Source organism: Lepidochelys kempii, chromosome 3 (genome assembly GCF_965140285.1).
Source record: "Lepidochelys kempii isolate rLepKem1 chromosome 3, rLepKem1.hap1, whole genome shotgun sequence".
In the NCBI taxonomy this organism is placed as follows: Eukaryota; Metazoa; Chordata; order Testudines; family Cheloniidae; genus Lepidochelys; species Lepidochelys kempii.
The window spans coordinates 131,822,429-131,844,199 of NC_136382.1; the positions used below are offsets into that span (position 1 = coordinate 131,822,429).

Below are 21,771 nucleotides of genomic sequence, written 5' to 3' on the forward strand. Positions count from 1 at the left end.
GCTATTGTACACTTTGCACCTTGCAGTGAAACTTGCATTCTTTAGTAAAGGTTTATTTTTTAGCTAAGTGGGTTCAAATTACACGGTATCAGATCACATATTGTGCCATTTGTATGCTTTGTTTTACTTCTGTACTGCTTATTTTACTCTCTATATACAGTACTAAGTTTCTCATGCAGCTCCACATCCTGGCCTATAACTCCTGCCAGGGATAATACATGCCACTACACATTTTAAAATGTACCTGCTTAGTCCCAGTTTGTTTGCTTGGATTTTTACAAGCCCCAAAGAGCTCCCATCCAGTGTTTGAGGCACTCTTGACAATTTTTTAAAAATATATTAAATACGTAAGTCCATCAATATCCCTAGATCAGATCAAAATAAACCAGCAACAACATAAATAGAATAATAGTTCATGGTAGTTAAAATCCTTTTTGAATAGACCTATGGAGATGTTATACCAATAAAATAAAAACCAGCAGGATCTTATTAAAGGTGAAAAGGCAAAATGCTACATTTATTGTGCAAAAAGAAAAGGAGTACTTGTGGCACCTTAGAGACTAACCAATTTATTTGAGCATAAGCTTTCGTGAGCCACAGCTCACTTCATCGGATGCATACTGTGAATACAGAAAGAATCATAGTAAGCAGTTAGTTATAGCTATAACATTCCATTCAATTTCATATTGATTCACACATTCATTCATATACACACACACACAGGTTCTGCAAAGTTGTTATCATAATTACCAGCCTTAGAGTTGCTCATGCCAAGCCACTGGCCAGGTGGCATGGACATGAGGAGCAGGGCCTTGTCAGATGCTCATCTGATGCTCCTGGAAGTTGGTTTGCAGAATCAGACCCCAAAGTTCTCATTTTCTAGAGTCCATTTTTATAGGAATTTCTTCCTATGCCAGTCTATGGGAATTGCTTCATCATGCTGTTGCTGAATCAATCAGCAGATGGCACATTCCTGATGGCTCCATGTTGTTCTTTGGTTCTCCCATTCTTGAGGCGGTTGGGTGGACTCCAATCTGCCCTCCGGGGGTCCTCTGGTTATTTCCATTTGATGCCTTCTTCAGCCGATGGACACTGGATTCTTAAGCTGGCACCTCCCTGATCATTCAGTTATTATCCACACCAAGCATCCATCCACATACATCCTATATCTCTATTTTAATCACAATTGTTAACAAAGAGAGATGAATACAACAAAAGGGCGGGGAGTCTCTGGGTGCTGTTTCTGTTGTTACAGAGTATTGCTTTGAGAACGGACTCTGTCTTAGGATGTACTAACACAATTAGCAGCTTGCAAGTTTCACACAGAGAGAGAGAGAAACAGTACCAAAAACCAAGAGACCTCTTAATTAGTAATACCCTGGAATTTAAACTATGGGGAATCAAACTCATTTGTGATTTTAATACAGAACTTCTTTAATATGATCCAACAGATGGAATACTGTACATCTATTTAAGGGTATCAGTAAGTATGCAAGTGTCACCATATTCTTAAGCAGTCTCACCTGCATGCCTGCTCATACTTTTTAATCTCTTCTGCATTAAGCAGCTTGTTCATTTTCATATCCTCTCCAGAGAGCTCCACATCGATACGTAAGTGGCTCCGTCAAATTTTGTTACAAGCAAACTCAGTTCATGAAGCACTCTTTATCTCTTCCAGTTGCTGCAAAACATCCTTTCAGCAGCTCATGTAAGATTGGATTCTGGGCTTTAATATTCAAAAGCTGTGAAGGCCCTCAGAATGTTAACAAACGAATTCTGCCTGTTGGGCTCTTTCCTAAAGATAGCATGGGCAAGCACCATTCTGTTTCTCTGAGCTTCTAGTACCCTACATCCCAATCATGTCTTTGAGGTCTCCTTATTTCCTACTATCCCTGAAATCTAGATTCTGAACAGGTGCTTCTAGGGCTTTCTGACGCACTGCACCTCATCAGAAGCTCTCTCCTTTGGTTACTCAGGGAAACATGGTTGGGTTGTGTTCTTGCTTGTTTGAACACAGCCTGGGCTAGAGATTCTTATTTCTCCTTATAGATTCTGAAATGGAGTCCTAAGTGCACTTCCATGCAGAGTGCAAGGCTGCCATAAATCATATGGCGAACCTGACGTTGTATGCCAGCTATCTTTCTCTCTATATACATTACTTTGACTGTGATTATGTGCTCCTGAGGCATGTGACCAGGTTCCTGAAAGAGCAGTCCCGTGAGCCAGAGGGAGCATACAGAGAAGTTCTTGACATAGCAGAACAAGTGAGGGGGGTGCATTGTCCTGCAAGACATCAAGAAGTCAGAGCAGTATGAATGGGGGAGGAGGCTGGAGGCCCTGCCATTGGAGAAGACTATGAACCAGGTCCTACTGGATCTGCATGAACTGACTACAGAGAAAAATTACCTCCAGCTATATGACTTCCTGGAGTCTAAATATCTGGATGAGCAAGTAAAGGCCAGCAAGTACTAGGGAGACTACTTCAGGAAGCTGAAGCACCTGGGAGTGTGCCAGGATGACATGGGGAAGGAGTACCTGTTTAACAAGCACAGCTGAACTACACCCCAAAAGCTCTGTGTCAATGACCATTCAAGAGCTGGGAATATATATAGATATAAAAAAAAAATTCAATTTAGCAAAGCTTTCTTCATGGTTTTTAAAAGTCAAATTAAGGGATTGGATGGGTCATGGGATTAGCCTTTCATGTCTAGGTCACTGATTCAAGAGTCCCAATGTGGTAAACACTGAAAGCTGTTTGATGGCCTATTTAAATGAGTTGATTACTTCAGTCCAGCCCTTAGAGAAAAAGTCTCTATGTAACCAAAATTATGGTTAGAACTGACACCCTTGTCCACAGAATAAGGAGAAAAGCCAAGGACTGGGTGAGGAGAGAAAGTGATGGTCCCTAAGGGTTAGGCTTGGGGCATAATGGCAGCGCAGGGTAGAGAAACGTTTACTGCTGCTGCCTATTCTGTCCCTGTTCTCTAAATTAAGGTGAGTTTAGTCAGAGTTATCAACTGGGCTTCTTTCACAAACTCTAAATTCTCTTTAAAAACCAGACAATTCAAATTACATTTTAAAGTATGGTGTTTTATCTATTCTGAGAAGTTTGAAAGGGTAGGAATATTGTTCTCCTAACCAGCTGGGAAACACGCAGCGTTCCCCGTGTTTCTAATGGAGCAGAAACTAACCTAATTCTGTGTACATTTACCTTCTTATAAGTGTCCCTGTATACTGATTACATCGGGAACATACTCAGCTCTAGGAGTAATGGGTTACTTGTCTTCTTCATTGTTTTCAGTATCTCATCCATACCTTTAACCTTTGTCACCATTGTAACCCTTCTGCCAGGCCAAGTTGATAGCAGCAAGGGCCGGGTTCAGTACACAGGGGTTCCCTCTCATCAAAGCAAATGCAAAACTGGCTCGAGCCCCCACCCAGTGACCTGGGAAAATCTTACACACACCCTGGGCACCTCAAAGAGGCAATACTTCCCCTCTCGCAAGCACAGAGTCTTGGTGTAGTAGAGAATCTTTAATAACATGAGGTAAACAACATCAGCATTAAATTGGGAAAACACCACAACTAGTGTTCATTAACCAAACCATGAGCAACCACCCCCCCAGAAAAATTGGGCCACATCCTTTCCCTCAGGTTCTTGAGTCCCAGAACCCAAACGTCTCTTGAGTCCAGCAATCCACAAATCACCCAAAGTCCAAAAAGTCCAGCCCCAGAGTTCAAAAGTTCATCTGCAGAGTGTTACTCCCCAGTCTGGCTAAAATGTGCCTGGGTGTAGGGGAAAGAGGTAAGGGACACCTTAGGTGTCCTGAAGCTGACTGCCCCACAGGGCTCTGCTCCGCCACGACCGGCTCTGCTCGCCATCTCATGAACACACCGCTGTCTCACAACTGGCTCCGGCTCCACTCAGCTTGCCGTCTCACGAACACACCGCTGTCTCACGACCGGCTCCACTCAGCTCGCCGTCTCACGAACAAACCTCTGTCTCACAAACAGCTCTGCTCACCCCGCCGTCTCACGAATAGCTCCGCTGCACACTGGATCTTCGGGCTCCCCACTACTTGAAACAGTGCTCAGTGATTTCAGCTCTCAGTGATTTCAGCTCATAGTAGTGGGAGCCTTAGTGCTGGTGCACTATAAGGCTGAAGTGAATTCAGCACAGTACCTGTAACAAAACTCTTAATAGACCCAAAATTAGCTCTGACATTCCACAGTGGAGAGAGACAGAGGTGCAATTGGTGTTTCAGGCCCTCACAAAGGGGCCTACACCACCAGGCACTAATACCTGTCTCAGGTCTTTCTCAATTCACAGAGTTTTGGAACCCATGTCCCTTGCCTAGTGAGTGCTACTCAGTTGATGGTGAGTCCTCCATCATAACAAAAAGGCCAAGTACAGTTCCAAGCACAGTTCCCATAATCAGGGTAATAACAATTTATTCTTCCCTCCCTAATAACAGAGACACTGGGGATCCCACAACAGCCAAAGTGACCATTTGGGCAGTTATGGCCTCATTCTAGGCGGGGTGGGTGTGCCTATGCAAATGAGATCAGCCCCTGAAGTTCTTTTCCACAACTTGCCACACCTCACCACCAGATGTCAGGGTGGAGCCCACCCTGTCTCTGCTTACACCATAATTCCATTTCCTTAAAGCTTCTGTACCCGCAAGGGCCAGGGGGGAGATACCAGTGAAAGGAGGACACTCAGGCCTAAGAATAGTAAACTATGCTTTATTGAAGGAAGGAAGGAAGGAAGAACTTACGCTCCAGTCTGTGCGGGGAGCCCCTAGGACACGCGGAGGGGCTGCAGGGGACTCTGACCGTTCGGGACAGCTGACCAGGCAGGACTCCGCTGTGGGGGAGTCCTCTGCGGTGCTATATTCTCTGCGCTTATCTCGGGGTTACATGGGGTCAACAGCTGGTTACATTCTTCTTATATGTATGATTTATGCTTATTACATTAACTTGTTTACAGGCAAAAATATGCTGACCTATGCTACAATATCTTTTGGCAGGGTCTGTCGGACAAAGTTAATTGAAACTGCCTGCATCCTCCACTTACATCCAGTCACATACTCAGTCCACCACTTAGCTCCTCACCAATCTTCCGCAACCTTGCCCCTACAGCTCCTTATTTCCCCCAAAATAATCCCCATTCCTCTTCCTAAAAAGTAAACATATCCACTTGATTTTTTCTGCACTTACCAGCTACCATTCTTTCTCTAGCTTATTACTGAGCAGAGTACAAAGTTTTAATCACATCCTAAATGTGGGTGACTTAAAAAACTGATGAGTAAGAATTGGAGATAATAAAAAAAAATTCATAGAAATATTTGAAATTTTTGAAGCTGCTTACATTTTGCAGGATTTGACAGTGTCCACTTTTCTAGTGTTTTCAAATTTCTCCATATTTTTTTACAAAAATGTGTATTGTATTTTTTCCAATTTTTAAAAATAATTTAACATTTTCCCAAGAACTGTATTTTCTTACTGAAAATTGGGTTTTTGATAAATGAAAAACTTCAAAAATTATTTTGGTAAAAATTGCAGTAAAACAAAAGTCAGTATTCCTGGACAATGTTGATAATATTAGCAATTTTTAAATTAAAAAATATATTTTTAAAAAGCCATGTGGGAGGGAGAGGAACTTTTCAAGCACAAAATTTTGACCCGACTCTAGTGAGAATACAAATGCCTCATGGAAACATGCACACACAAATATCCTCCTTCTTCTGCAGGAGAGACTAACACACAGAGCACAATTTATCTATCTCCATCCCCATAAAAGGAGAGACTGTAAAATATTGTTGCCGAATTAATTCCCAGTGAGAGAATCTGCTTCGACCCCTCAGGAAGCAGTAAGAATTAGGCAGGTCTGGATAATGCCTTGCCGTTTACATTATTCCAGTTAAAGATTTTTCTTTACCTTCTCCCTGCTGCTAGCTAATGATTTTGGAAGCACACTTGGAAAACAGCTGCCAGAAACAGGGGAAAGGGGCTGGTTACGAGGCATTATTCAAGGAGAGGTACAAACCAGACTCTTGGTTCTGTTCATTTCAACACAACTGGGTCAGAAGCACCAACTTCTGTTCAGCTCCTGACCGGGGATAGTTTGCTCCTCATCTGATCAATTGGTTGTGTCTCTGTGGCAACCCTGGCCAGGGGGAGCATGAGAAATATCCCAGTGACACTTAACCAGAGAGTAATGTGAAATTAATCTCATATGTCTCTACTGCACATGTGCACAACTGAGTCTTCCTCTCTCAGGTAGGTTCTCCCATGTTCTGCCCTGGCATGAAAAGAAAACTGTCAGGTAGTTTAGACCCCAGACCTAGCTTGTGTGTTTCAAACAAACAAACAAAAAAGAACTTAGTACTAAAAGTATCTGTGTATTTGGTTTTAGATCTCATCAATAAAATAAACAAGGAGTTGCCTACAAGAAGTGGGCTGAATCTTTCTTCCTCTCTCACACACTCACTCTACATAAGAACAACCTGTGGTAGTAGTAAAAATTTATACTATGGCAGCACCCAATGGCATCATTTGTGATTGAGGACCCATTGTGCTTGAAGCTACACAAACACAGCTGGGAGACAATCCCTGGATAGTTTACTAAGAGAACCATAAAGATGTGCATATCTAAATTTAGGAACTGTCCTATGTAATTACCCCCCTGGTATTTGTTACCCTCACTATGTGCCATTCTAAAATTAGATTTTAAGCTCCTTGGGGCAGAGAATTTGTTTTCTACTTGTTCTATAAAGTGTCTCGAACACTTTTGGGTGCTGTGAAAATAATTACAATCCCAGGATTTTGTTTGGATGTAATGTTTTCCAGGTTGTTTTTGTAACCTAAAGATTTCAGCTGGGGGAACCTGAACCTGGCCTGACAAGCACTCAGAACTATGTACTTAAACTCTCAGAAGTCATTTAGAGTTTTGAGTGTGTAAGGAATACAAGATCAGGAATGTAGATAGTAGTAAGCATTTGTGGTTGTCTGTTTCATTCTTTGGACCAGTGTAGAATAGTGATCTCCACACAGACCTCCCAATATGCCAGAAAAGTTTGGTTCTCAAAACATTTTGTGGGCCACCAGAGGATGCAGTGGATCAGAGGTGGTTCTCAGGCCACTGTTTGAGAACTGCTGTTACACGCTGCCATATGTTTTAAAGCAAATCTCATCACTGATTTTAGGGAATTTATTGGACTTAAACACTCATGCCAGTTGATGGCCTTTTAGTCTGATCCTGGAGCCTTTAATGGTAGGAGTAGGCAGGGCTGCTGGATGGAGGAACTAAAATATCTATGTTTGATTGCCTGCTCTGCTGCTCATTTGCCATGCAACCCTGGGAAAGATGATTCTTCTCACTGTGCCTCAGTTTTCCATCTTGAAAATGAGGATAATAATCCATAGCTACTTTTGGAATGTGATCTGAGGATGGCAAGTGCCATGTAAGTGTTAAGGGCTGTTTATTATTATTATTGAGTATGTATGTAGTCTGAGTGAGGTGCCAGGCAGATGGTGGCCCTTAAGTTGTCAGCTCTTCAGGCCACGGACCTCTCCTCATCAAGGATGAGATTAGGAACTCTGCCCATGTGAACTGCCACAATGAGACGCGGCTCAAGTAGACTGGGCAGATAATCAAAACATGAGGGTGGGTTCCACCGCCGCTGGGCTTCCCCCTGGGGGGCCCGAACGTGCCCGGGGGCTCTGCTGGCTCCTCCGCGAGCGGAGAAAAGAAGTAAGTGGCGGTCACCTGTATCTCCACCTGTGCCACGCCAAAATGAGTCGTGCCCCGCGGTGCATGCTGCTGATCTGTGACCCTCCCTCTCCTTTCCCGCCCAGGAAGGAAGCTGACTGGAAGGAGCCCGTGAAAGTGAGGCGGGGCTGAGGAGAACACGGGCCAGGACGGGGGAAGGGGAGCAGAAACCCAAGCCCAGGGCCGGGAGGGGTTTCCGCCGGGGGTGTATTTGTACCATACGACACGTTCCCGCCTCCCCTGCGCGGGGGGAGCGGAGGCCGCCGGGGTGAGCCGGCCAGGGGCAGCAGGGGGCGCTGGCTGGGGGCTGGGTTCGCTCCTGGCCTGGCGCTGCGGCGATGAGCCGGAAGCCGCAGCCCGGCCCTTATCAGCGGGCGGCAGGCGGGGCTGGGCCCCGGGCCCTGCGCTCCGGCTCCATGGGTAGTGGGGGGCAGCGGCTGTAGGCGCCTCCTTCTCCTGCGCCGCGCGGCAGGGCCGGGAAACAGCAGCAGCGGCGGCGGCGGCGTGGCCTCCCCTGCCCCATGGCGGGCTACGCTCCCCGCCTGCCCCTGCTGCTGCGGAGGCTGCCGCCGCCCTGGGCTCGGGCCGCCCGGCTCCCCTCGAGCGGCGCTCGGCTCCTGCTGCTCTCGGCCGGCAGGTGCGGGGCCCCAGCCGAGCCCGGCCCCTTGCGCCTCCTCCGCGGCAGCGGCCCCCGCTTCGCGTCCTCCCGGGTGGCCGGGGCGGCGGCAGCTGGGGAACCCGAGAGGAGGAGCGGCCCCCGGGGAAGCGGGGGAGACTCCGAGTTGAAGAGGCTGCTGGCCCTGGCGCGGCCCGAGCGCTGGAGACTGACAGGTACCTGCCCCTGCCCCCCAGCCCAGTGAGTGTTACCTGCCCCACCGGCCTCAGCGCCCTGCCCTTACTGTCACCCAGCCCAAGCTCACTGTGACACCAGCACCCCTTGGCAAAGGGCCCCCCGATCTTCACAAACCGCTGTCACCGCAGACCTGACAAACTCACTGCACCCCACAGGTGTCTTACAGGGCACTTACCCACAAAGAGGAATGTGGAAGGGATCTACGCAAGGCTGGTAACTTGTCAAGAGTGAGAATCTTTGTGAGATGTGAGCATGGGTAATATTGAAGGAATGATGTATTTACCTTAAAAGTCTGTTTCATAGACTTAGAGTAGAAATTAGTCACTAGGGGATAATATGTCTCGGTGATGGCCCTTTTGGGTAAGGGGGATTTGTCACCCTGCCTAACCTGGCTGGTGATGCAATGCAAGGCTGAACTGAAGACTTTGAATGGGACACCATCAGAGGCAATGGCAAGCAATCAAAACGCCTTAAAGGTAAAAAAGAAACATTACAACAGAGCTGGGGTTCACCCTGTTTGCAAGTAGAAACAAAAGGCTGTCCATTTACTGAGGAAACCCCTTGTGAAATAGGGCTGCTTTCATGAATGTTTGGATCCTGGTGTTTCGGAAACCAGCCAACTACAAACAGACTGAATTTTGGCGGGGGGGCGGGGAGAACATACTTTATGAGATAAGAAAGATAACTCTTGATAAGTGTAGGTCCAGGTTCACGTTTTATGATTTTGTTTTATATTGTAATCATTTGTTTCCATCACTCTTGTTTCTAGTTAAATCCTCATTCTTAAATAAACTGTCTTCTGATTTATTATAAGTGCTTACAAAATGTTGTATGGTTTAAAGGAGCAGTGGTTTAAGGTAAAACTAGTAAGCTGGGGTACACTGCACTTTTGGGTGCAGAGGATCTGTGATTTCTGTGAGAAGGCAATGTCCGGCTGGATATCACAGGGGAACAATGCAAAGGGACTCTGGGATTGGAGTTCACCTATTAACCTGCAAGGCGAAGTTAGGGTTGACAAAGCCCAAAAGAGAGTGCTTGTGTGACTGAAAGGCTAGCTGTGTAATGAGCTGGCACCCAGACGAGGAAGACTCCCTCTCACTGCAGGTAGGGAATAACAAGGTGACTCAGAGTCTTGGCTACCCCAAAACCCATCAGACTCAGCATCATGCCCCAGGCTGTCTAATGCCCCAGTTGCTATCATAGCTGTCTTTACTTGAGGACTCACTATTAATCTACAAACCACAAGCATGTATACGATAACAATTTATAATAATTTAATGTGTAATTATAGTATTTTATTTATTAATCGGCATAAGAAAATTAATCTACCAATGCTTGCATCTGAACTAATTCTGCGCTGTAAAAATGTTGCTGAAAAGTAGTTAGTGTATATGCTCCTTTTTTGTTATGAGAGCACACTAAAAGAGCATGTCTTGTTTAGCAAAACAGAGACTGAGAGGATATAACTTTCCTCTGTAAGTACATTGGGGTAAAACACCAGGAAAGGAGAGGAACTGTTTGAGTAACTGTTTAAGGTAAAGGACAAAGTTGGCAAAGGAACAAAAATAAATTGGGTATAAACAGGCAATGAATAAACTTATGCTGGAAATTAGAAGGTTTCTGACTAGTAGAAGAGCGAGGTTCTGGAACAGCCTTGTAATAGAAGTACTGGGAGCTAACAACCTAATTACTGTTGAGATGGGGCATGACAAATTTATGAGCAGGATTATATGTCCGCGTAGCCTGTGATAGCAGGGGGATTGGATTTGATAATCCATTTCTATAGCCTATGTTCTTTTTTGAAATACCAAAATGACTAATCTAAATTAAAATTGAAAGCTGACATTTCAGTTAATTAAAATACTCATTTAAAATCACTAGAATGGCAAATGCAAAACTAGAACATCGCTTTTTAAAGTTTTGCTGTTTGGAGGCCTTGAGGGAAGTGGATTTGCTTAACATTTAGGTTGTTTTGGTTTGGTGTGGTTTTTTACATCTTCCCAACTGACACCTTTAATGCCAGATTTTGGCCTGAAGCAAATTTCTTTTACTGCCAAGTTATAAGTAGTTGGCATCCTTTTGTCTGTGAGAGACAGTGGGAATTGCAGCCTGTGATGTAGATGGTTAGCAATGTCTCCTGTGCCTGAATAGTCCAGTCCAAGATTTGCATGATCTTTGGCAGTTATTGCAAATGTATGTGTCTTAGTTGGGAGCTGCTTGCTTCCTACAGGCTCTTTACTTTTCAAGCTGTAGGAGCTAGCTTCTGTCATGGACTTTGATGCCCTGATGGAGACTATGGCGCCACTTGTTACAATCACTTGCAAAGGTTTCCCATCGATTAGGATCCATTCCAAATTCCTTCATATCTCGCTTGCAAGTGTCTTGAAAGCGAAGCTTGGGACGTCCTATTGATCTTGTTCCCTCTGATAGCTCCCCATATAATATGTCCTTAGGTATGCATCCATCTTCCAACCTACTCAGGGTGGCCCAGCCAGTGTAGTCGTCTTTGCTTGAGCAGGGCTGAAACACTTGGTAAATTTGCCCTTTAAAGAACCTCTGCATTGGTGACTTTATCTTGCCATTTGGTGTTGAATATGCGGCGTAAACAGCATAGGTGGAAACTGTTCCACCTTTTCTCCTGATGAGTATAAGTTGTCCATGTTTCCCCATACATGAGAATACTGAGGACACAAGCTTGATATACTAGCATTTTGGTCTTAATGGTAAGTTTTGAGTTGTTCCACGCTCTTTTAGTTAGTCTGCTAAAGGTGGTGGCGGCCTTTCCAATGCGAACATTTAGTTCCTCATCCAGTGAGAGGTTGGTCGTCACTGTAGAAAAATCCAGACTATATAATGGTGTTTTAGTTAAATAAAACAATTTAAATGTCTGTCTGGTGATGTTCTCCTCCTACTACAGCATGGAAAGAAAATCCTCCAAATATTAATGATTAACCTGTTGAATTGGAGATAGTTCACTTCCCAATGACTTCGTAAATATCTGCTTCAATTATCTTTGGTAAATGAAATAACCAAACAATCATTCATTTTCTGATATAACTGTAAAATAATTTGAAAAGTTTTCAAAATAAATCACTTAAATGTATAGTATTTACCTTCTAAAAATGAAACCTACATCTATCTCGGAGTTGTGAATAATACGTATTAAGGTTATAACAACCAACAAGAATGCACTTTTATGTAGAAATCCATGATTAAATTGAGCCGTCCTGACTAGTGATTTAAATCATGGTTTAAAATCAAATCCACCCTGGTTGTTTTGTACAATGAAGTTACAGGGTTCTTAATTCTGTAATGTCTCCAGATATTAAGGAGGGTGACTACTATAAAGAAGATAGCTTCAGGACTCCTGTGTTAAACTGATTGTATGAGACCAGCCAATGGTGCCTCCGGCTGTCTAGGATGGCACCTTGATCACAGAAGTTAAAAATAGAAAATATGAGATCAAGATCACAAGAGTTAAAAATAGAAAAGATAAGAGATCAAGTCCAGCTCCTGGAGAGAGAGGATGTATTCATTATTAAACTGATATTATGCTTGATCTTACATTGCATTCTAGACCGCTAGCATTTGTCTTTTACTTTAGTTTCTTCTGCTTTTCCTCCTGGCCTTTTCCCATCTCATTTGTCTGCTCTGCTTTGTCCAACCTTACACTCTAATTACTTGTAGTTCCATTCCTGACCTGCATGCAAAACTAGAGGTACCTTGTGCTTACTGTCCATTGGTAGAGTGTATCTCTTTCCAACAAATACTCAGTGCTTATTTGCTCAGAGTAAAAGACAAGTATTTCCCCACCAGGCTCTTCTGCAAGTGAGTAATGTTTTGGAATTGTGTGCTCATTCACCATAATCACTTCTTCATAAGTAGAGCCCTACCAAATTCACGGTCATGAAAAATGTGTCACAGACCGTGAAATCTGGTCCGTCCCCGTTCCCCCCCCCCCCCCCCGTGCGTGAAATCTGGTCTTTTGTATGCTTTTACCCTATACTATACAGATTTCATGGGGGAAACCAGCATTTCTCAAATTGCGGGTCCTGACCCAAAAGTGAGTTGCAGGGAGGTCACAAGGTTATTTTAGGGGGATTGTGGTATTGCCACCCTTACTTCTGCGCTGCCTTCAGAGCTGGGCAGCCGGAGAGCGGTGGCTGTTAGCCCGGCGCCCAGCTCTGAAGACAGCACCCTGCTATCAGCAGTGCAGAAGTAAAGGTGGCAATACCATACCATGTCACCCTTACTTCTGCACTGCTGCCTTCAGAGCTGGGTGGCCGGAGAGTGGTGGCTGCTGACTGAGAGCCCAACTCTGCAGGCAGCAGTACAGAAGTAAGGGTGGCAATACCATACAATGCCACCCTTACTTCTGCGCAGCTGCTGGTGGTGTCTCTGCCTTCAGAGCTGGGCTCCTGGCCAGTAGCCACCGCTCTCCAGTTGTCCAGCTCTGAAGGCAGTGCCGCCGCCAGCAGCAGTGCAGAAGTAAGGGTAGCAGTATCACAACCCCCTCACCCCCACAATAACCTTGCGAATCCCCTCCCCCCCCAACTCCTTTATGGGTCAGGACCCCTACAATTACAACACCGTGAAATTTCAGATTTAAATAGCTGAAATAATGAGATTTATTATTTTTAAAATCCTATGACTTTGAAATTGACCAAAATGGACTGTGAATTTAGTAGGACCCTATTCATAAGTGACCATAAAAATACTGCTATCATCACCTCCTGGTTCATGCTAATAATTATCTTATTTACTTGTCAGTTGTGGCAAATGACACTTTTTCATTCTTCTAAAAAGCTGCATAGAATTGGTGGTTGTTTTTATACCTTTGCATAGGAAATTTCAAACCCTATAAAAACATAATTCTTTGGGAAAAAAACACCTTAAAGTTAAGGAACAGTATTATTACAACTTTATTCATGTTAATTTTTCAGAGTTACACTCTGTATCATTGATCTTGTTCAGAAATTAATCTAATATACAGTTGTTCAGTAGTTTGTGATTTCTGGATACGGTCACTTCCCTTCCCCTTCTGCATTGTACCTCCTGTGGTCAGGACCCGCCTCACTTCAGATCTCCCTGAAATTAATTTGAAAATGTTTGTCAGTGTGACTGCACCTTAACCTAAATTCACTGGTGGCATGATTTGTTATTTGAAAATCATGTTCTCTTTTAAAATACCTTTCTCCCCTATTGCTGTGTGTACAATCCAGCCAATCAGTTCCCGCTGTTTATATAATTACAGAAGTGAAACAGTGCACCTATATGGAAAGTGCTATCAAATAAGCCAAATTAGCTTAAAAACAACTCTTTTTTAGTGTAATGTTTTTTGCTACGGTGTTTTGTTGGTATTACTAACAAACATATAAAATTTTAAAAAGTAATTCAGTCAGCAGTGTGATTTAAGGTGGCAGTGATCCTTTAAAAAGAAAATTGTGGTAATGGAAAAGTGCATTCCCTAAGTCATTAATCTTGCTTGCAATTGGCTGCTTGTTTAAAAATTAATATACTCAGCTTTCTCTAGGCAGATGCTTTTGTCACACCAATAGGTTTGAGTAAGTTGGGAAGATAGTGGATAACAATTAGATTTATGTGAATTGTGTGTTTTATTCAAGTTCATATTTGCATTATACCCATTTGAAACATTTAATGGTTAAAATAAAATAGGGGTAAAGTAGTACTTCACATGATACTGTACACTTGAAGGTTTCTTACTTCAGTTCCAACGTTGGTATTTGGAAACTCACTGCATTTTTATGGTTGAGATAGACTAGCCTACACCTTAATTAAGGGAACATAATTGAAATTTTTAAAAAACCATGTGTTTGAAATAAATTATATACCTATTATTAACACCTCTTACTATTAAATGACTTACCATACATGCCTAATTTACTCGTAACCCTTCATATATTTTGTTTGTATCATGCTATGTTCTGATCTCTCTGCCAGACTTTGGGGCAGGTGAATGTCTGGTGGTATAAACTGAACAACAGAATGGAGTCATCTGCATATTGTTGGCATCTGAGCCCATAAAGTTTCACTACTTCTAGCAGATGCTATTGTGTAGAACTCTGTAGTACGCCACGGGTAAAGGAACCAATGGCAGAATTGCTATCCTCTGGATATGTCCTATGAGGAAGAACTCAGTCCATTTCATAGTGTGTTTTTTGGACCCCTGCCACTTCTCTGAGACAGAATAACAGTATCTGTGATTGACTGTACTGACTGCTGTGGGGGAAGTCCAAGAGCAGGAGTATAAATCTTTTTTCCCTTTTTCCATGGAAAGAAAGAGAGCAGTCATCAATGCCAGTAATTCTGTTTCAGATTCTGGCCTCAAATCTGACTCTGTAGGATCGAGGCTATTGATGTTGGACAAATGTCTGAAGATGGCTCTTTGCTAGCTTCTCAACATATTTATGAAGGCAAAAGGGGGTTAGTAATAACATGGATTACTTGGCCTTTCACCTTCAAGACAGTGTTTAGATGTATTGTTTAACACATTGTATCTAGTATTTAAATAAATAGAATAGTTCAGTAATCAGTAGTATAGTACACTGGTAATATTTACTTGGTTAGTTTAATTTGATTAAGTCTAAGCTGCATTATGCCGAAAAAGGTGTCAGCAGCCATTGGGCTTGCTAAAATAGGGTTGGCATTAGTGAGAAATTTGTCCAGAACTGCCCTAGTGTAGAGAGGGCCTGAGGCAGAAGACTTCACCTCAAAGTGAGAAACATTCTCCTTCTCATAAACATTCCAGTTGTTCTTCCGTGTTGGGCAGACCTTTCAAGATCCAAAAAAGGAACCGTTGTGGGTTTTTATGCTTCCCTGTACCGCACCATGGTTTCCCTTGCAAAATAAGATGCCATCCAATTGGAGGGGAAAGTTTGAACCCAGACGAATTCTCTCAGGTGCTCATGAGAAAGAAGGCAGCACACAATCACCAGAGTATTATAAAAGGCAGCTGATGTAGTAATAGGGTGGCTGCAGATGCTGCTCTGACAAGATCATTTCTCCGCTCACTGAGTGTTGGAACAAGAATGCGTATAACTTTTTGTTCTACTACGTTCTGGGTTATGGATTCTGTTTGACTAAACAGCCACAACTCAAAAGCTTTGTCTGCAAGAGGGAGCCTTATGTTTGCTGCCTGTTGAAAATACATCAGAAGTTTTCTGTATAAGACAAGATGTTTTTTTCCCGCCTTCCAAAGCATCTGTTTGTGAGAGACTTTTTTGAAATGGGCTCTGCCACACCTTCCTGTATACAATTTTGTTGAGGCTGGTTCATTTAATAAGCAGTGTACAACTGATTTTACAGCATTCCATTCCAGATTAAGAGCAAAAATAGAGCCCTGATAATACAGTTCTGGAGAACTCAAGTATTAATAGAAAGTAAAGGACAGTTTATACGTTCTATTAAAGTTTACACAAACTGAGTGACTTTTTGTTTCCAGCTGCTGTTGGCTTTCTGACAGTTTCCAGTGTCATCACCATGTCTGCCCCTTTCTTCTTGGGGAAAGTTATCGATGTAATTTATACAAATCCCACTGGAGATGTCACCGACAGCCTGACCAGCCTCTGTGCCTTGCTGAGTGGAATTTTTGTGTGTGGTGCTGCTGCTAATGCTGTTCGTGTCTACCTCATGCAGACTGCAGGTAAAAACAAAATGGGGTCAGGAGACTATCTCCCTTTTTGCCATAGAAACAAAGTATTGTATAATGCTCTGAAACAAGTCCCTGAAGCTAGCTGAGATCTTCTCTGACATAACTGTCAGTGTACTTTATCACATGGAAGGGATAAAACATATGCATCCTAAGAGAGTTGTTAATTCATTTTTATTTGATGTTAAGAGAGATCTTAAAACTCATTTTGTATAGATTCCAGTATTTTATAACATTGTTGCATGATTTCTGTGTTGCAGAACCTTGTATGAAGTCAGTAACTGGTATATGCGTGTGGGGGGATATTTCTGTATGTAAAGTTTTGGTATGTACTGCTTTGCTGGAAATAGTCCTTCTTTTTGCTCCTTATAGGACAAAGAATTGTGAAACGACTGAGAGCAACTATGTTCTCGTCTATTTTGAAGCAAGAAGTTGGTTTTTTTGACAAAACCAGCACAGGAGAACTGATTAACCGCTTGTCTTCAGACACAGCACTGTTGGGCCGTTCTGTGACTGAAAACCTTTCTGATGGACTAAGAGCAGGAGCTCAAGCATCAGTTGGGGTTGGAATGATGGTATGTCTGTCGTATTCTGCCTCCCTCCCTGCTCACAGCAGGTTCAAGGCTATATAACTTGCTACCCAGTAACTGCATGTGTGAAGGTTCTGTAGTCTGCTATAAAAGCTGTTATGCTTTGTAAAGGCAGATTTATTCCCCTGTTTTCTTAAAATCTACAATCCCCTTTACGCTTATAAAGTTCGTGGACGATACCAAGCTGGGAGGGGTTGCAAGTGCTTTGTGGGACAAGATTAAAATTCAAAATGATCTGGACAAACTGGAGAAATGGTCTGAAGTAAATAGGATGAAATTCAATAAGGACAAATGCAAAGTACTCCACTTAAGAAGGAACAATCAGTTGCATGCATACAAAATGGGAAATGACTTCCTAGGAAGGAGTAATGCGGAAAGAGATCTGGGGGTCATAGTGGACCACAAGCTAAATATGAGTGAGTCAACAGTGTAACGCTGTTGCAAAAAAAGCAAACATCATTCTGGGGTATATTAGCATGAGTGCTGTAAGCAAGACATGAGACGTAATTCTTTTGCTCTACTCCGCTCTGATTAGGCCTCAACTGGAGTATTGTGTCCAGTTCTGGGCGCCGCATTTCAGGAAGGATGTGGACAAATTGGAGAAAGTCCAGAGAAGAGCAACAAAAACGATTAAAGGTCTAGAAAACATGACCTATGAGGGAAGATTGAAAAAATTGGGTTTGTTTAGTCTGGAGAAGAGAAGTCTGAGGGAGGACATAACGGTTTTCAAGTATGTAAAAGGTTGTTACAAGGGGGAGGAAGAAAAATTGGTCGTCTTAACCTCTGAGGCTAGGACAAGAAGCAATGGGCTTAAATTGCAGCAAGGGTGGTTTAGGTTGGACATTAGGAAAAACTTCCTGTCAGGGTGGTTAAGCACTGAAATAAATTGCCGAGGGAGGTTGTGGAATCTTCATCATTGGAGATTTTTAAGAGCAGTTTAGACAAACACCTGTCAGGAATGGTCTAGATAATTAGTCCTGTCACGAGTGCAGGGGACTGGACTAGATGACATCTCGAGGTCCCTTCCAGTTCTATGATTCCATATACTACATTGTAATAAATGGTGCCTGCAGCCAGTTACGAGTGTGCTACAAAGTGGATAATCACTTCTGTATGACGAGCCATGATAAGAGAGATGGGGAAGAAACTCTCGTGTGTTCCATCCTTTTCTTTTCTGAAGGATCGAAAGTGAACTGTGTGCCACATTTCTTAGGTTTCCCCATTCATATATCACCCAGAATATGGCTGTCAAGTGGTGTGCGCCTGCGCCCATTGAAATTGTAAATGGAAGTTTTGTCATTGACTTTAATAGGAGCAGGAGAGGGCACTAGGGGCCTGATCTAAAACTGGGTGAAGTCATGTGTATTGGGCCAAAGCCTCGATGAGCAATGGATAATAGACTGAGGCAAAGTCTTGTGTAGGCAGAATATCAATCAAGGGTTTCAGTGTTACTGATGCACAGCAAGTAAAACACTTTCAGGTGGTGGGTCAGTTTCCTAATTTTTAGTACATAAAAAAACTGCCAGTTCTCTCTTCTCCCCCTGTTGTTTATCTAGACTGAATTTTGTTATGCTACCTTATCTCAGAGAACTGGCAACTTGGTGGCAATCCTTTTAAATGACAAGCATGGTGGTTTTCTAGTGTCTGTTCAGGAAACAGACAGGAAAAAGTCACTTAATAAAAAGAAAGGCTTTCTAGTGTGGCAGTGCCAGCAAAAGTTGGCAAGAGTTTCTACTCTAAAGTTTTAAAGCATTATTTAAGTCTTAAAATTTTATCTCTGATAAAATCTATGGCTTTCAGTCCTGTGTTAAAGTAAATGTTTTGGGCCTGCCCTTATCCCACAATATAGATTGTCTAAGAATAATTTCTCATTGATTTCAATGAGGAGTTCTGCTTAAAAATTGCTGGCATGGTATAGTCCTATTAGGTTAACAGGGGGAAAAAAAATTACCTGGGGTGGAAAGGCTATTATAAAAGTGCTTACAGTCTATCATATTAGTAATACATCTGTAGGCTCATTTTTTAAATTTATCTGGAAAATTTCTGTCCAGAACACCAGAAGGAAAACAACCAAATGAAATAATATGCAATAATAAAATTAACACTTCTTTAAAAAAGCCTTTTTACAGTATTCGGCTACTTTTGAATTGTTGATGATGACCTTATAGGACAGTTAACTAAATCCATTCTTCTGACACACAAGAAATGTAAATAGGAATTACCTTTGCTGGTTCTGCTAGTTGGCCAGATGGTAAAGAATATTGGTGATTTCTTCCATTCCTCAACCCCACTAAAATACCATACAATATATCTGTTCTCTACATGCCCTTAAGCCAAACTTTCTCTTCAATGTTTCATTGTTGATGGTGATACTTTGCATTTCTATAACACCTTCTGTTAAAAGATATGAAACCTTTTACAAATATTAAAAAGTTAGGCCTTTTAACACACTGGAAAGGGAGCTAAATAACATTGTCATTCTACGGACAGGTTAAGTGACTTGTCCAAGTCCATACAGCAAAGAAGTGGCAGAGTCAGAAATTGAATTCAGACCTCTTGACTTGCAGTCCCTTGTTCTCAGCGGTAGCTAACATTTCCCAAATGCAATAGAGGAATGAGCATTTTGTCTGTAAGAAATAGAAGACAAAGGAAAGAAATTGTGACTACACTAATTTTAAATTTCAAAAGTCTGTTGAAAGCAACCACACTGCATTAAGTCTACGTACTAGTGTATTTTAGCAAGACTTCTTTATTTGTGTGCCAAAATATTAACCCCTAGACACTTATTTCTTCTAGTTTTTTGTCTCTCCAAAACTTGCTGCATTTGTTCTGAGTGTTGTGCCCCCTCTGGCTATCATAGCTGTGATTTATGGAAGATATCTGCGAAAACTTACTAGAATGACCCAGGATTCCCTTGCAGAAGCAACACAGGTAATCTTGTTAAGAAACTTGGGAGATCATGTTAGATAACATTTAAGCTAAATAAATATTGTAGAGTTGCCGAGGTACTGAGGATAAGAATATCTTGCATTGCCCTGATCCAGGCCTGTATCTCAGTACTAACATTCATTTTTTTAAAAAAAAGCTTTATCTACAATGTAGCATGGTATATCTAAGATCATACAAGATTTAGGAATTCTGCTGAGGAAAGGTTAAGGGAATTGGGTGCTTTCTCAGTATGAGGGGGAGAAATGTTGACCTATGAAATCTTATATTGTTTGGGATCGAGTTGTGTGAAGGACTACCTCTCTCTCTGGGCCATAGTATTGCATTTGAAATTACTAGAGCTGCTCCAGCTGAGTTTCTTAGTATAAGAGTAGCAGCCAGCAAGTCATTCTTTGAGAGTGGTCCTTGATGTTGGAATTGACCCCACGCTCCCCCTTGGATCCACCTGAGCCCAGATTTGTTAACCTTAAGGGCATGCTGCAAGGTTCATCTTTTCCCGTAGACAATCAGTGAGGGATTAAGACACAAGTTGGGGGGACCCCATTATTAAATGGACATTTTGTGAAAGGGGTTTTATTACGTGTGCTGGGGCATATTTATATGTTGCAAAATAAAACTACTGAGAAGATGGTAGTGATCTCCTTTAATAGCAATGCTGGGGACAAGATCTAGCTGAAATATTCACAGCCTTCATCTGTGTAAGACCTGGAATGTCATGGTTATAGACTCCTTGGCAAATTGATCTGTGCAGAAGAAAGATTAGCCTTTTGTTCATCTCCCCCATCTAAAAGAAGCTGATCTCATAGATTCATAGATATCAAGGTCAGAAGGGACCATTATGATCATCTAGTCTGACCTCCTGCACAACACAGGCCACAGAACCTCACCTACTCCTGCGATAAACCTCACCTATGCCTGAGCTATTGAAGTCCTCAAATCACGGTTTAAAGACTTCAAGGTGCAGAGAATCCTCCAGCAAGTGACCCGTGCCCCATGCTACAGAGGAAGGCGAAAAGCCCCCAGGGCCTTTTCCAATCTGCCCTGGAGGAATATTCCCTCCTGACCGCAAATATGGCGATCAGCTGAACCCTGAGCATATAGACAAGATTCACCAGCCAGGTACCCAGGAAAGAATTCTCTGTAGTAACTCAGATCCCACCCCATCTAACATCCCATCACAGGCCATTGGGCCTATTTACCATGAATATTTAAAGATCAATTAATTGCCAAAATCATGTTATCCCATCATGCCATCTCCTCCATAAATTTATTAAGTTTAATCTTGAAGCCAGATAGGTCTTTTGCCCCCACTGCTTCCCTTGGAAGGCTATTCCAGAACGTCACTCCTCTGATGGTTAGAAACCTTCGTCTAATTTCAAGTTTAAACTTCCCCATCGCCAGTTTATATCCATTTGTTCTTGTGTCCACATTGGTACTGAGCTTAAATAATTCATCTTCCTCTCTGGAATTTATCCCTCTGATATATATATATATATATATTTTTACAAAGAGAGCAATCATATCTCCCCTCAACCTTCTTTTGGTTAGGCTAAACAAGCCAAGCTCCTTGAGTCTCCTTTCATAAGACAGGTTTTCCATTCCTCGGATCATCCTAGTAGCCCTTCTCTGTACCTGTTCCCGTTTGAATTCCTCCTTCCTAAACATGGGAGACCAGAACTGCACACAGTATTCCAGGTGAGGTCTCACCAGTGCCTTGTATAACGGTACTAACACCTCCTTATCTCTTCTGGAAATACCTCGCCTGATGCATCCCAAGACCGCAGTAGCTTTTTTCACGGCCATATCACATTGGCGGCTCATAGTCATCCAGTGATCAACCAATACTCCAAGGTCCTTCTCTTCCTCCGTTACTTCTAATTGATGTGTCCCCAGCTTATAACTAAAATTTTTGTTATTGATCCCTAAATGCATGTCCTTA

The 21,771-nt window shown here is 42.6% G+C and overlaps 1 protein-coding gene across 3 annotated transcripts in view; it reads left to right on the forward strand.

The window, feature by feature from the left end:
- Window positions 1-8,075: 8,075 nt before the first annotated feature.
- ABCB10 (ATP binding cassette subfamily B member 10) overlaps window positions 8,076-21,771 on the forward strand; it is a 36,109-nt gene continuing 22,413 nt past the window's right edge. For 2 of the 3 annotated variants that reach the window (XM_073338048.1, XM_073338050.2), the window contains exons 1-4: window positions 8,082-8,605; window positions 16,090-16,290; window positions 16,669-16,871; window positions 19,683-19,817. In XM_073338048.1, coding sequence (XP_073194149.1) covers window positions 8,296-8,605; window positions 16,090-16,290; window positions 16,669-16,871; window positions 19,683-19,817 — 849 coding nt within the window. In that variant the 5' untranslated portion in view covers window positions 8,082-8,295. Of the gene's footprint in view, window positions 8,606-16,089; window positions 16,291-16,668; window positions 16,872-19,682; window positions 19,818-21,771 lie in introns of all 3 variants that reach the window. The other variant, XM_073338049.1, reaches the window with a different exon arrangement.